The following is a 16004-nucleotide window of genomic DNA, read 5'->3' on the forward strand; positions in this document are numbered from 1 at the left end:
ACTTGTGTGTCAATAATGTTAACCATAACCCTGTCCTAAAATGTGAAATTATCTAAAAAGTATCATGCTTTTGAGCAGATTCCCTCCTGTGGAAAGGAAAAAGAGTGCACAAAGCACTTGAATAGCTGAGAACAAAAATAAAATAATAAAAGAAATATACTCCTCTGTAGTGATCAGTATGCAAGTTATGGATGCAAATGGTTTGCCTCACACTTGGGAAGACTGTAATGCTGACCCTCTAGTTTTCTAAGACTAAGATTCTTAGAGAACTCACTGAACTTCCAATTTGTAAGAAAAAAAGGAGCAGAAGACACAATCAGTAACTCATTAAGGTTAGCATTCCCTCTGAATGAAATTCAGCAGAGAGCTGGCAGGGTGTTTCCAAGAGTCAGAAGGGCCATTCTGCTGCCTCAAGTTCCCCAGCAGTCCTTGTTTCAGTTTTTTGCAAGGACTCGGTTTCACTTCGTGGACACTGCTGTGATGACAGCATCTTGGGAAACACCATCTGAATGGGCTACAGATAAACTGGTTCCTTTAAAAAGCTCTGCATAGCAAGTCTGCCAGGCACCATTCTTGCGTGAAGACCAAAACTACACTGTATGAAACTCATTCAGGCTTACTTCTGGCTGTTCTTACCTGCTGTCTGAGAACTTCAAGTTGAGTTCTCATGTCCTCAAGGCTGTTCCTGTCACCCTTCTCTGAAGTCTGAAGGACAGGCATATGTTGCTTTTTCAATGCATCCATAAGGGCCTACAACATCAAACAGCAGAATTACTAAAGAGAGATTCACCACGTGAAAGAAACCTAAACTTCTAAATTATTAGAATGTTTGCTCTCTAACTAAATAGCTTAGAGTGAGTCAGACTTGTGATGGTTTCCCTTTCATTTGCAGTTGCTTCAATTATATACATTGGATATAAACCCCATGAAGAACATAAATGCATAACTAGGTCCACAATTTCATAGTGCCTACATTCCATCCATGAATTTGAGTCAGTGTCATTTAGGGGGACCCAGCACTGACCTATGGAAATCACAACTGTAAATCTCATTCATTAACACCATTTCCAGTCAGAATTTGGGAAAATAAAGACAGGTGTCTGAACTCAGATGAGGCCAAAACCAAGCGAACAAAAACTACAAGACCATAAAGAAATATTCAAAGTTGGCCTAAAACTGTGACTACAGTGAAGTCTGACTGAAACATTTTTTGCAGTAAGAGCATGAATTTCTTCAACTGAGAGCAGAGAAGAATTTATGTAGACTCTATAGCATGTCACTAGAGGGAGTTCTGAATACACACACCACACTGGTGATGATCTTACTCCTATCTTTCAATCTATTTCTGCCACAGCTCTTTGTGGATTTTGTTATTTTTTAACAGTATCACCCAGCTCTCCCTTTAACTGGAGTAATTTTTAAATCACTCTTACCCCTCTTTGTCTCTAACAACACTGTTGGGTTTTTTTACAATAGCACAAATAATTTGAATTTTTCAACATTAAAAACGTAACTTTATGATTGAAAAAATCACTACCTTGGTTTCCAAATCTGCAAACAGGATAAGTGGTCTGGTCCATGCACCTACAAATCTCTTAATCTAACCTTGAGAATGTGTTAGGCTTTGGAGGATATTTTGAAGAGATTTGCCTTCTAAACTGAGAAATGGGATGAAGTAAAGCACTCTTCAACATCATGTCTTTCATAAACTCCAGATTTTGTTATCAGAGTAAACATATTAGAACTTATTAGTCTATGTTTAAATAACAACTGAACAGCAAAGTTATGAAGTAAGTCAGAAATCTGGGTTGAACTACATCATGGAGAAGGGAACAGCCACAGGAAAGTGAATAATCTTGGAATATAGCCTTGCAAACTCTTATGGTATTGCAACATCACTTTTATGCTGCAGACATCAAAGTAAGACCAGATCAGACTTGATGCTTTGACTGTGATAAAAACAAAAAAACATGGGTATTAACAGGCACAGCTGTATTTGAAAAGACCAAAAGAGCTGGATCAGCTCAGTTAAACTGTCCACTAGTGAAAATACAATTGGTCTCTGTAGCTATAGGGAAAGAGCAAATGCCCCCAAGAGCAATCACTGGATTAAAGTTCTGCTTCACAGGAGCCAGATCTGCTTCGCATGAGGAGTGAGGCAGAGGTGTTTGACACTGCTACCAGAAGAACAAATGTGTATCATCTGGCCAGAATAAATTCAGTCCAAATGAAATAGATGAAAGCATCTAATGAAATAAGGATTACAGTTCCAGAACAGCTTTATTTTTAAGGAAAAAATTGCTTGATTTCAGAGTTTTGAAAGAACTTGAAGTCACTGAACCTGCAATATCATAGAACTAGACTTAAAAGGGCACAGAAGGCCCCTTCCACTCTTACAGCAGTCATTATTTGAGATTTGAAGGGTGCGAGGACACAGAAAATCAGGAAATTATGCATAGGAAAACGTTACATGAAAGTGGTGTTTCACTTGGAAGAATTGTCTATTAACCCATCTGTCATAGTTCACAACAAAATAAAACATTGAAGCGTGTTGCTTTACAAACAAGACCTTGAATGAATCTCACACTGAGGCTTTGAGCTCGTCCTCTGAATGCCTTTCAAAAAGAACTAGAGATGACATGTTCTGCCAGACCCTTTAACATGGCAATATTCCATTTTTCACCCTGACTTTTGCACATCATGGCTTGTGCATCACTTAAAGTTACACAGCAATGATGTACTGCAGTGCATTTCCTCAGGAAGTGTTTGTGGTTCACCATGAAATACTGAATTGCTAGAAAACACCCACTGCTTTATATGATCTTTTGATTTAACAAAATTACATTTATTGCTTTCACTCAGTTAAAAAAAAAGATAAAATCCCACTTAGCTATTTTTTGGCAATCTCCCCAAAGAGACATATACATATAATACCTAAATACTGGTATGTATGCATATAAAAAGTAAGAGAGCAGCATGTCTTGTGAGAGAAGCCATTATTCTCAAACTCAGGATATATATAAAACAACAGGTTTTAAACTGTCTCAATTTGATCACAGTGTTCCACTGGATGCATACAAAACTGTCTTTGTGCCATTTCCCTGTTGTACTATGAGGGAGAATGTAGAAAAAGCTTAGATAATGACATATAGGGAGTTTTCACAAGGGAAGCCAAAATTTCTTTTAGCTTTCCTCTTTGCAACGCAACCCTACTACTCGCCAAGAACAGCACGCACAGCCATTAGCTAAAGTAAGCTCTAGCTTGTTCCTCCAGCTCCCAAATGGTGATCGTGAGTTTGCTACCATGAACAGGTTGTTCACTCCTGATTGAAAATAGTGCCACTGCTTGACAATAGAGACTCTAAAATCAAAGGAAGAGGTCCTGATCAGTGGCTGACTCTTGTTCATACCTCATTGAGACGACTTATTTCACACTCATAGTGTTCCTTCTTTCTGATCATTGAGGCATTCTGCTGCTTCAGGAGCTTGTTCTCTTCCCTTATTTCAAGCAGAGCTTCACTAAGGACTTTGATTTCTTTCTGGGATACAAAAATACAGAGAGATACTGCTGAAATGCAGATGGAACCATTTTGCAAGAACAGTTTTCCAGAGTATCTTCTGTCTGGCAGATGTGCTGCATTTTTGTTGTCCCAAACACAGCTGGGAAGGGAGGCAACAGGAAGGTGGATGGTTAGTTAAACCCAGATATGATAAAGTCTGTGGAAATTGTTTTGACCACTCACCACATGATGAGACAGAGACAAGACACCAGATTAAATCTCTGTTCTTTACAGTCTGCAGTTGCACAAAGGCCTGAGAAAGTTGGCAGGCCAAGCAGATCAGTACCCTATAAGTAACTATTCAGAATTCCTCTTAGGTACTCATAGCCTCAAGCCAGGACTAAGCTGGTGGAGTCCCAGCCACTGCCAGTGTCATACAACTTTAAAGACAAAGCCACATCTCAGTGGTGTGAGGGCTTTTTCCATTACACATGAGACTGAGGCAGGTCTCAGCCTGCTCAAGATTTACCAGGCTATCAACCATAGCTTAAAAATCTACTTCTTTGACCCCATCACAATTGTCACTGACTTAAGCTTGATCCTTCCTAGCACATACGCCTACACTACTGCCACCCCAATAAACTACCAGGTAGATGTCTGTATTTGCAAGAGGATTTACACACTGATCTTTCAAGATGGTACTTGAAGAACAGCTGCTGACGTGGGTGTTACAATCCCTGTCGCTCACTCTAAAATCTCGGCTTTTAGCAGCTGCTTCTGCCAAGCTGTAGATCCCCTGCATGACATCCAAAAAGTAAAGAAATTGAGAGTAAACAGAATTGCTGACCAGCTGAATATATAATTTGCAAAGAAACTGGTGATTTAAGGCTGAATGTCCATGCAGGTTAACCTGCCCCCGTAAGAGATTTTTGGATTATATTTGTCATGTAGTTCATTATTCATGTATGTAGCAAAAAAATTGGGAGAGTGTACTGCTTGTCCTTACCTTTTCAAGCAGCTAGAGCTATTTTTCCACAGCTATCACATATCAAAGAACAGTCAGTTAAAACCTTAGTAATACGATCAGGAAGATAGGTTGCCTCATGCTGAATCCACGCTTCGAGCAAATACAGGCAGTGATTCAGAAAGTACGTAATGACAAACACTACTTTAAAGCATGCTAATGGTCCTATTGGCTGCAAATGTTTAGCTATGACCATACCATGATTGATAAGCATGATGAATGTTCTGCTTCTGAAGCAGAAGCTAAGGGTGGTGCATTTCTTCTCCTGCAGCACCTACCTTACATCTTGCCTGAGCCTAGAAGCCACGTGATTTTCAGGTTTCATGTTATCAAGCACGCTGAGAGCATTTCAGATAACAAGTGCAATGATGTTCTTATTCCATTTGAAATGGCTGTAGCATTTTCATGCACAAAGTTCACCCCAAAATGAGCAGTGAAAAAGGAAATCTCTGTGGCATTCGTATCGGTCTGCTCTTTACTCCCACACACACACAAATGCTGTGCTCTCTGCCAATATCTACTGAGATGGTTCTATACATAGTTTACTGATCAGACAGAACATCAGCCACTGCCTTATGTACCATACTGAAGAGCACTCAACCCCACAATCTCATCTCACACTGTATGACAACCTATGCTGGCCACTCACAAGGAGAGAAAAAGGAAAGGCAAGAGAGTGCTCAACACTGAACACAAACAGGGTAACAGAGTGCACCCTCCTACCGTTTCCTGCAACGGCCTCTCTCTGCCCAGGGCTTGCAACCTCCCATCTTCTGGATGCTGTCGGTGTCTCTCTTCCTCCAGTTCACCCACTCTCCTCTCTGACATGTCCAGTTTTGCTTTCATTTCTGCCAGCTGAAAAGCAAGTGACAGTGATGGCTGACTGGGGCTCCTGAAAGGCACTGCACCTCAAAGGTGCCTTCAAATTCTGTCAACTCTCAGAATATCAGTGTCAAGGAGTGGATCTGGTGTGTGTAAAGTCCCCAGCCACTAACTTTCCCCTCCCCACCTCTAAAATCCACTACTCTGTCTTAATGATTCTGGGCAAATTCTCTGTTTTTTGCTGCCAAAGAACAACTAGCAAGGGTCTGTCCCTCCAAATGAATATTCCATTTTATTATTTTTTTCCCTTATAAGCAATTTGGACTCCCTGTCCAGTGGTGCACATCCAAATGGTCTAGCCAAAGAATGGAGGGAATGAAAAAAATAAATGAGGAAAATGAAAGGGAAAAAAAAAAAAGTTATCACAGAAATGCTCCAGATGTCAGCTTACTGGAATATATTTGAGACATTTTTCCTGATAAGGACGTGAGGTCACTCTGCAAACTTCCCTTTCATAGAAGGAAACAGGAGATGAGAAGTGTCAGTCAAAGAACCAATGTGGGTTTTAGAATACCACGCAAAATTGTAAGCAGCCAGCTTCAGCAGGCAGCTGATTGTAACACCCAAAGCAAAGATGCCATGCAGCTGCCAACAGGGAATGAAAGCTGTGCCAGTGAAATCTTGACAAAAGACAAATAAATTTATTTACAACATTGTTAATTTTTTAATGAAGAGCTTTCGTACAGAGCAGTTTCTCAACAGTAAACAGGCTCTCTGCTTATAGAAAGCAGCATTCATGGAGGATCTGAGAGCTCCCCCATTATAAGGAGCCCCGGTGAGTTTGCAGGCTTCACAAGCCAGCCACAAGAGATGGGACAAGAACCAGCAGTTATGTGATGATGCAGATCAGTGGCTGGGCACACCAGGCACTGAGAGCTAATTTTCAGCTAATTGTTCTCTGAAATATGAGCAATTTTTATTACCATATGGAGGACATGAAGATCTCTACTTCCCTACTATTTCAAAGATGCCCTGCTTCTCTGGTTATTTTGTCCTACTGAGGACTCTACATGTGTTACCTCCACTTCCGTGTGATGAAGCTTTTTCAGTTTGTAAGCTAAAGACAAAGTAAATGTGATGGCTTTCCCCCTAAGATATTTACTATAGCCGTGGCAGGTTGGTATTCAAGCACAGACTTAACTATCAGCATGGGGCATAGGTTCCAATAGAAATAGTAATCTTGTTACCTGTTTTACATAAAGCTGTTTCATACTCCTAAATTGACGATCCCATTGCTTGTTCACCTCCAGAAGCTGGAATTAACAGGAAGTCACAGTAAATAACCCATATTTCAATACTGTCAATAAATGAAAATATAGACTGGCATGCTAAAACTCCAGCTATGAGTGCTCACAACCTCCTCATTATCTGGCCAGTTCATTTCAGAAACAGCAATGTTAAGATTTGGCAAGCTCTCCAGCCCATCTGCCAGTGCTTTGGTGTTTCAGTTGAAGTACACAAATGTTCAGGATGTTAACATTTAGGAAACATTCAAACACATGATAAGCTACAGGTGAATCATCTGCAATGCAGTACAAAACCCAAGCTGCATCTCCTAAATGGCTAAGAACTTTCTTGTCAGCTTGCTTTACATTTGAGAAACATATTTCCAATTAGAAAGTACCCAACTTCCAGAAAGTGAATTGAAGACTTCTATTGACTGCAGTTACTGCTCTGTGCAAATCCCTCTTGCCTTTCTGCAAGTGTACACATGCAAGATGGGAAGATCATCTAACACCATGCAGGTAGTGCTAGGAGTGAAGCCAGTGTGTGTGTATTTTTATTGCTGGAAACAGGTCCTTCTGAAGCATTTTGCTTTTAGGCAAAAGCAAAAGCAAAAGCATTTTGCTTTTACTGAGCAATCTTTAGGATGCTCAGTAAAAGAATGGCTTCCAGTTTGCTCCCGCCTGAGATCAAGACACCACCAGCTACTGCTCACAGGGGCTCCTTGACCTTTACATTAGTGATCAGTAAGAAAATTTGCCTTTGTATCATTTAACTGCTTCTCCAAATATAACTCAGCTGTGAAGAAATGCAAACCAAAATATTTCCATGTAGAAACTGTCTCACAAGAACCCAGCATGAGAAAAAAATGGGCCTGGTTGGACTGGTAGGTAAAAGCAACCAGCAGCATAAACACAGTGGAAGTAACAGTGATAACACATTCAGTGATTTCCTGCCTCAGGTCTATCACTGATACTGTAATGTCTATCTTAGAGGTTATATTTGTAAAGGTTAAGGGTAAACTTAAGATCACCTCTTGTCTCTGTCTTTCCAGTGAGAGGATCTGTTGTTCCAGACAACTGGTTGATAGTGTTTTCTTTTTGGTTAATAACACGTGCCTTGCCTGGAGAAAAGGAAATGTTAAACAATGAATGGCATCCTCTCTTCAAGTCAATACTATCACATAAAACTTCTACCCACCCTGCCACGTGCATCTAAAGAAACTGAAAGAGCAACGTTTTGTTCCATTGCATCTGTATTTCAGTACCTTTACACCTGCTGATATCAAATCCTGAAGTGTACATCTGCTCTAACCCTGCTTGGTCTCTGTTTTAATTGAAACGTTATGCAAATGGACACTGAAATAAACAAAATTATGCCTGTTTGTACCATCTGAGACAGAAAACACAAAATAGGATTTTAATCACCTTACAGATGGTAATACAAATGAGCAGAACAAGCCACAGAAGTTGAGCATAAGTTGAAGTGGGCGTAAGTAATTCCTTTCATTTACAAGAACTAGAATAATTAGTATTATTGCCCCGGTAAGTGCTTGCAGGCCCAAGGCAATAAACTTTAGCACAATGGCTTCAAAACAAGCAATACAGAAAATGAATAGGTCATTTGGAGAAACTGGGAAATCAGTCTGCAATTGTTCCATTTTTTAAAGTGTGGAGTTTTCCCCATGCAGGACAAAAGCAACTAAGCCTTTCCTGTTGTAATGGCAGCATCATAGATCATAATTTCCAAGAAGTTTCTATGAGTTATCATGAAAAAAAAAAAAAAGGCATATGATCTATTAGACAGATATATATCAAGAGTTCTGTACTGGAAAAAAAGATACATGCTCATAAAAATAAAACTTGTTATGTTCAGATACCTGGGCCAGGATTTATTATTTTTTCTCCCTCAATTCTCAACCAATATATGAAAAACTAGAATAAAAGTGTCAGCACTCCTGAGGTCTTACATATTCATCTAAAAAATGTAATGCCAAGTATCAATGAGGAAGATCAAAGAATAGTTTTGTTGTGTCTTTTGAAAGCGCACTTCATTCCCATACCAGAAAACACACTTCTTGTAGAAGCATGGAAGTCCATCAACATGTTCAGCTCAGCTTATGTGAAGCCATTATCCAGCAGTCAGCAGAGTTAGTTACATGAATTATTTCCAGAATCTGGGCCTCCGGCAGGTATTTAAGTGCATATTTAAGAGTTCTATTAAAGTGAATAGCAGAACTCATGAACCCAACAGCTGTACACTCACTTGGTACCAACTGACCCAAACACTGCTCACAGAAGTTTTTGGGTCACTACAACAAACCACTTTCTACCCTTTATATAGTAACAAATTAAACAGTTTAAATCATTCAGACAAATCTACTGGAACACAAAAATGAGGCCATAATTCTCAATCTACAAAGTGACATGCATGATACCTGCACCACCTCAAGCTGTTCCTGGTAATCAGCTCTTCAGAGGACAACCAAAACAGTCACTTACTTCCAATGGGTCTGCTGAGGCTTCCATGTCACTCACACCTGTCCACATGCATTCAAGATGGCCTTGAGCATTTGCTTCACTCTGGGTCTTTGGAAGAAGAAGAGCAATTAAACAGGTATTTTGCCTTGGCTAAAGGAGCAGAATTACATTAAGACCCAGAAGGTCTGGGAGTGCTGCTTGCGGAAACAGCTGAGGTTCTCAAATAAATGGTGGAATTTTGATTTTAAGCTTTTCCTCCTTCCTGGCTGGGGCTTCCCAGCCAGGCTGAAGCACACTGCCTATGACTAATACGCCAGGCAAGGCAGCACTCCTCTTGGTGTGCATGTAAATCACAATCCACTGGCCAGTTCAGCCTGACAGAGGAAGTTGCACGAGTGAGGGAAGAAAGGGTAAGTTTTTTCAGTAAGTGAGAGGACAGGGGTTTTGCCCCTGCTTCCAGTTGTAAAAATGAACTTACGCAAGTATGACAAGTATCATACAGCAAGACTGGGTGAACTATCACAACAGAAAAAAAATCAATGAGTAATAGTGCAGTCTGGTAACAGCTATTGGGAAGAGGTATTTAGAGGAAAGCCATAGCTGGAAAACTGACTTACTTTCCCTGAGGAAAAACTGCACAGATGAATGACAAGTGGTGGTGGTGTTCTCCTAAAGACACTGTCTTTGCAGCTCTAGTACTTCCCTTACCTAAATTAGGATCAAGCTTTAAGCTGCTAAAAGTACTTGGGTACTCAAGTTACCCAACACTTCAAACTTGTGTCTGAGTTTTCCATTTGGAAAATGAGGTTCAACTCACAGGAAAGACTAATGAAGAAAAGGCTTCCATTGATTTGACGTACAAAGTCAGGACAAAATAGAAAAGTGCAAAGTATCGTTGTCTTTGGTCTTGGAATTCTGCACAACGATGGACTTGAGAAGGAAGCACAAAATTTCCAAAAAAGGATTTAGACAAAGTAAAAGTAATCCTGTGAAATGCTGGAATTAACAGCCACATTCCAGATTTCTGGTTCATAATGTGTGACTAAGCAGCTCCTCTTTTGCAAGACACAAACCCCAGTTTGGAAGCAAGCTACTATTTTATATTTGCATATGAAATATATCATCCTTACCCTGATGTTCTCTTTATTTTTTCTGGTTTATGGAGTATTTAGTTCAATGCACTTTCCTGGAAAGCTAGGTGGACATTAAGACACCAAGTCCTCCTTTGCTGACATCTTACTGACCATATTAACAACTACTGGAAGCAAATTATTCTCTCTGGGACAAGAGGTTTTGAAGGGTTGCAACACTATTCCTTTCTGCTCCTTCTCCCCGTGATGCTGTGAGAGAGCTGAGGAGCTCTAGAGGGAAAAGGCAAAGCTCCTGGAAGAACAGAATCTAGAAGAGCAACAGCATCTTCACATCCCCCTGCTTTTCATGCCAAACTGACCCGAATATTTGTCCATTTTCACTAGCTGTGAGCCTACCACAGCAACTGCCATTGTCCCTTTCCACACTAGGCCCACGCACAGAGTTTTGAGTGAAGTTTTGCCGTTCGCACCATCAATTATAGCAGCCACAATTTATAGTGGCTTCACATATTGAATCATTTTTTCACCTAACATCACTGCCCTGTTTGAAAGATGTACTGCTCCCTGCTAACAATCAATAAGCTCTGAGCTAGTGGGCAACAATGTGCTGTTGAACAAGCACTCTTTTGCACTGATTGCTATGTAAGAACAGTACAGGGTATAAGAAAGAGAAGAGTATGTCTGGACTCTTTATAAAGAGAAGACATGCCAATGAGGAGGGAACAGAGTCCAAGTAAATAACCAAGTGAAAAGGTGTTTGACTTGTAAGCATAAATAGAACATAGCCAGTATATTTATAGTGCAGAAATACCATAAACCTTCCTCCTTTAACCTATGAAAACCACAGACAGATCTTACGCAGGCAGACAAGTGCACAAAACACTACAGATTAAACACTGCCACAGTATTCTGTGTGAAGTGCTGAAGGACCACAGAGAAACAGCTGAGGTGAGCACCAACTTTCTTTTTCCTCCCTGTACCCTACAAATCCTTTCCTACATCCCCTTCTGCTGGAAGGACACTAACATGGGGGACCAGGTGATTCCACAGACCATTTGTGGCTTGCTGTTCTGTTTGTAATTTCACAGCTCGATGTTACTTGATTCTGCACTGACTTCTGTTTCACTGTGCTTATTTCTCCCCTGGGGCTGGGAATCCCCATTCCTTGCTGTGGCTTCTTTCTAGCTGTTTCTAATCACAGTAGTCTAACCCTGGGGTATCTCCTTAGGCTAAACTCAGCTTCATGCCCTGAGGTCATGAATCATTTTGGAGATGGCGGTTTACATGTGAAAGGATCTATGTGTGATTTCAGATTTAATAGAAGAGTCATCTGCCTTTTACCTCCTCAGTTTCCTGCCTAACACCTCAGGGCACAGGCTTCAGAGGTTTCCTTCCACCCCACAGAGGAGTCACACAGACAGGTGAGTGTGTCATCTCTGGAAGGTGGATGGCATTCATGGCTTAAGCACTCCTACTCCCTTTCCCAGTTTGCAGAAAACAGGCATTTCCTTTTGTCCTCCTACTGCAGGAACAAAAGCAGCTTTCTATTTCAAGGGAGAAAAGGGAAACTGAGAGGGAAACCTAGAACAAGTTTCTGTCATGCTTGTTAACCACTGCTCCCCTGCAAGCACACATGACCTTCTTAGCAGGTGGCTTACAATTTTCTGTTTCTAATACCACAGAAGTATGGGTTTGAATAATCATTTTTCTTCTTCTTTCTTCCTATTTATCTAAAAGCCTTTCTGACACTCCCAAAGATCTTTCTCCCCCTCACCTCCACTTGTTCTCTGTTAAATCAGAACTACCAAACGCAACAACCTAAAGAATTCCTAGTGCTCTTGGGGCATGGAGTTTCTTGGATCGTATCCACAAGCCATAGCTTGTTACAGAGGGTGACACTCTGGGTAATCAGATTTAGTTGACCTTTTAGAGGACTATAAAACATATCTTCTTATTCAAGTCTTCCTCATAGAAGAAAGTAGCTGTATCAGGAAAAACTGATGTGTGTGTAGCAAGTTCGTTGCATCATTTCAGGAATCAAAATTTTTCATGTATAATCAAGTCACCCAGGGAACATCCCCTGAATGTTCTTTCCTGGTAGACAAATGTTGCAAAAGCAGATTGTGCTTACCTTAAAGGAACACAAAGTTCTCTGAGGGTTTGGACTCTCTTGGGCAATAGGTTTGGGGTCCTCACAAAACTGGGAAGTGTTGTTCTTCTCTATCAAGTTCCTTATTTCAACATCAAGCTCTTTACTTTCACACCTGCATAGAAAGAAATAACAATGTTGTTTTCTTTCAGTCTTTCTGCTAAGGACACACAGGACTTTGGAGGCAGTTGAGGCCCCATCCCTGGAAATATACAAGGTCAGGTTCCACAAGGCTCTGAGCAACCTGATCTTGTGGAGGATGTCCCTGCTGACTGCAGGGGGTTGGACTAGATGGCCTTTGGAGGTGCCTTCCAACCCAAACCATTCAATGATTCTACAACTTGCATGCATTTCAGTGTTAGTTCTAAATTCACAGAACTAATGAGCAACTAGGACTGATTCACTTGATACACAATAATGGTGGGATGTGACTTTCAGAAAATGAATGGAGACATAATTAAAACCAACCCCAAAAAGTCCCTAGAACCAACCCAATTTTTCAAGAAATACTTACATCTTTTGCAAGCTCAGACCTTTGTCTCCTGATCAGCTGAAACCAACCCTAAATGTAAGCAATGCATAAGGAGAGAGCAAACTGCAAAGCTCAGAAGTATTACCAACCTGTTATAGCAAGAGGACTCTTAGGATTTAGGCAGAAAATACTACATTCTTCATTTGAACTACCAGAAAAAACTTGAAAGCAATAGAGAATGTCAGTTCTACTTATTTCAGTCTAGACAGGCAATCCACAGGGATTTCACTGCAAATTCTGAGGAGACCTTGAAGGGTAATTGATAGAATTATCCAATAAACAAACCCATCTATCTTAATCATAAGAGTAAATAAGTGTGGTGAATTTTTGTGCTGATAGCATAAAATTATTAATTTTATTCTTGATATTTACAACACAAAGACTGTAATAGAAATGTGTTCTCATTAAGTATGAACCCAAAATCATTTGCAGAGGTACTACAATAAAATACCAACAGTACCAAATAAGGACAAGTAAAACTTGAGAGAGAAAAAAAAAGGAGTCTAATGGCAAAACCAAGATAATTGGATGTGTTTCAAGAGCTAGACCTATGGCACAGGGAAAAAGGGTTTATGCAAAGGATCGAGACCAGCAGTTTTTAGTGCTAGAAGGTCCTGAAGCACCTGAATACACCACATGATTTTTCTCCTCTGCAGAAAGTTATTTCTTTGCACTTTTGCTTTTGTCTCTTTTTAAAAAACTAGCACAGCAACTAGTGCAAGTTCAATGAAACAGAGAACTTGACTGAAGAGAGTATTGTCACTTCAGCTCCCTTTTAAAGAAAGACCTTCTGGAGGCACATTTGCATGAACCTCACGGTGGTGCAGCAGGCTGAAACTGCTCTGAAGGCTCATGGCAGTTTTCAAAGCCTCAGCTGCGTGTGGGTGGCAGGTGAACCCCAGCAGCTCCTGAAGAAAACTGCAGGAGAACAACAACCAGCCTTGCGAAACAAATCCAGCCCTTTGCTTCTCACTAAATATTGCAAAATCCTGGACAGACCATGCCAGTGGCACTTTTTCTTTTTTAAGCAATTCTGTGCTCATGTTCCAGAACAATAAATTCTCAGGCAGCAGCATGACCAAGCACTCTGCTTACAGCCCTCACGTTTAATCAGCTACATAATGCAGACTTTGCAACCTATGTAGTAACATCCCTTTTTTTCTCAAGTGCCCCTCCCTGGGAAAGAGCACCTTCAGCTTGTTTGGACTCCCATGCCTAACCAAGCCTGAGAGTGCTTTTCAGAACAAATTGAATGCAGGATGTGCAGAGCGTGTGCAGTTTTGGAGAATGCTTGGAAGAACTGAAAGGCCACAGTGCAAAAGCAGTCACTCAAAATGCAGTTCTCCTAAAACTTTCCCTAAAAGTGCATGACATTGTATTTGCATAACAAGAGAGAAATTATCACTGCAGTCTCCTTAGAGCCCCTAGAAATGTGGCAAAAGGAGGGAGGAGGTTAAGAACAGCAAGGGAAAATGTTACTGAGTGGCACCAAGGGATTTCAGACAGAGCTGCTAAAATCACAAACCAATGTTTTCTGCCTGAACTTTCAAAATTGCATTTATTTATCTGTGCTTAGGCAACCAACCAAAGGTAGGCCAGTTGTTGTCTTTGCTTCCTCCATACACCTCCTGTGTGCTATCAGTGGAGCCAACCAGCTTACTGCTCAGCTGAAAGAAAAACTCCTGTCTAGGAGTGGCTTCTGGTAAAGAGTATTTCACTCACTGCCCAGGCTTGCAGTCACACAGCCTGCTCCAGCAGCAGCAAAACCAGGCAGTGTAACTCAGAGGGCCCCAGCCACTATCCACCTCCTCTACGTGTCTTCTACAAATGACCACCCCCAACCGTCAGCACAACCTGTTCAACCTGCTTGGTCAAAACAGGCAGGTTTTCCTAAGGCACCCTATTTTCAGCAGTTGTTTTAGTCTAAAGAAGCAATGTCTAGGTGCAGCCCTGATGACAGTAAAAGACATGCAGCAATCTCTGGCAGGAGTGCAGCAGCAAGTATTTAGCAGGCTGCACTCATCTCTGCTGCTGGTTCATCCACAGCAAGAGGAGATGTGTTACCACAGCCTCCTGAGATCAGAGCACAAGTCAAGATGGGAAATACCCCATACAGATGGTGGGCTGGCTTCAGATGTTTCTTTCTAGCCAGGAAGTGTTCATCCCTCTGCTCTGCTCCCCAGAGTTTGTCTGATGCTGTGGCCGTAGATGATGTTCACCTCTGGCTGCTCCCACCCTGTCTCTCTGCCTTCTCCTTCCTAAGAATACCTGGGTAAAAGCAAAAACCATCTGTGCTTGTGCAAAAGAAAGGGAATCAAAAAATATTCAAACCCCTATAAACTGCTTGCTGCTGTCTAAAACCCATGTGTTTTCTGTCTAAAACCCATGTGTTTTGACATGACCAAGAAAATGAGAAAATTACTTTGTTGACTGGATTTCTCATTTGGTTCTCCTTCTGACTAGAAACCATTACTTATCTGTTGGGTTTTTTTTTAAATTAGCCACTTTGATAGTTGGAAGGATATATTCATTTTAATATAAAATGTCAATCCTATCTGGTCTGTAGATCCATTTTACAGTCCAGACTGACAAGGCACACGGGCGATCCAAGTGCCTGAACACGTCTTCAGGATAGTGGTGATTAGGACCTACCCTAGAGTAAGACAGTTCCTGATGCCGACCTGAGCTTCCCGCAGTGAGCTCTAGAGGGCACACAGCATTCAGCTTCCGCAGAAAGCACAACTCCAGACTAATTTTGGTTTTGTGAAGTTCACAGATATGTCTTCTACACCATTAATGCCCTTAACTGATCTACATTGTCACCAATATCTTCTAAAATCGGGTGGGTTTGGGTTTAATAATTAAATTAGGCAAATAGGCAATCAGAAACATTAAATCCATTCAAATTTGCAAGATATGGGAAGGGACCTTCAAAGATCATCTAGTTCACTCCCCTGCTATAAGCAGGGACGTGCTCAGAGTTCTGTCAGACCTGACCCTGAATGATTCCAGGGATGGGGCATCTACCACTTTTCTGGCCAACCTGTGCCAGTGTTTCACCCTCACCACAAAAACATTCTTTCTTATATCTAGTGTAAATCTCCCCTCTTTCAGTTTAAAAC

The 16004-nt window shown here is 41.0% G+C and overlaps 1 protein-coding gene across 1 annotated transcript in view; it reads right to left on the minus strand.

Annotated features, from left to right (window-relative positions):
- TNIP3 (TNFAIP3 interacting protein 3) overlaps positions 1-16004 on the minus strand; it is a 49214-nt gene that overhangs the window by 12846 nt on the left and 20364 nt on the right. Inside the window, exons 2-8 of the mRNA XM_054172507.1 lie at positions 12333-12552; positions 9132-9218; positions 7664-7753; positions 6594-6659; positions 5248-5379; positions 3411-3539; positions 637-750 (exon numbers count right to left, since the gene is read on the minus strand). Of these exons, the coding sequence (XP_054028482.1) occupies positions 637-750; positions 3411-3539; positions 5248-5379; positions 6594-6659; positions 7664-7753; positions 9132-9218; positions 12333-12552 (838 nt within the window). The remainder of the gene's footprint in view (positions 1-636; positions 751-3410; positions 3540-5247; positions 5380-6593; positions 6660-7663; positions 7754-9131; positions 9219-12332; positions 12553-16004) is intronic.

Source organism: Dryobates pubescens, chromosome 24 (genome assembly GCF_014839835.1).
Source record: "Dryobates pubescens isolate bDryPub1 chromosome 24, bDryPub1.pri, whole genome shotgun sequence".
Taxonomy (NCBI): Eukaryota; Metazoa; Chordata; class Aves; order Piciformes; family Picidae; genus Dryobates; species Dryobates pubescens.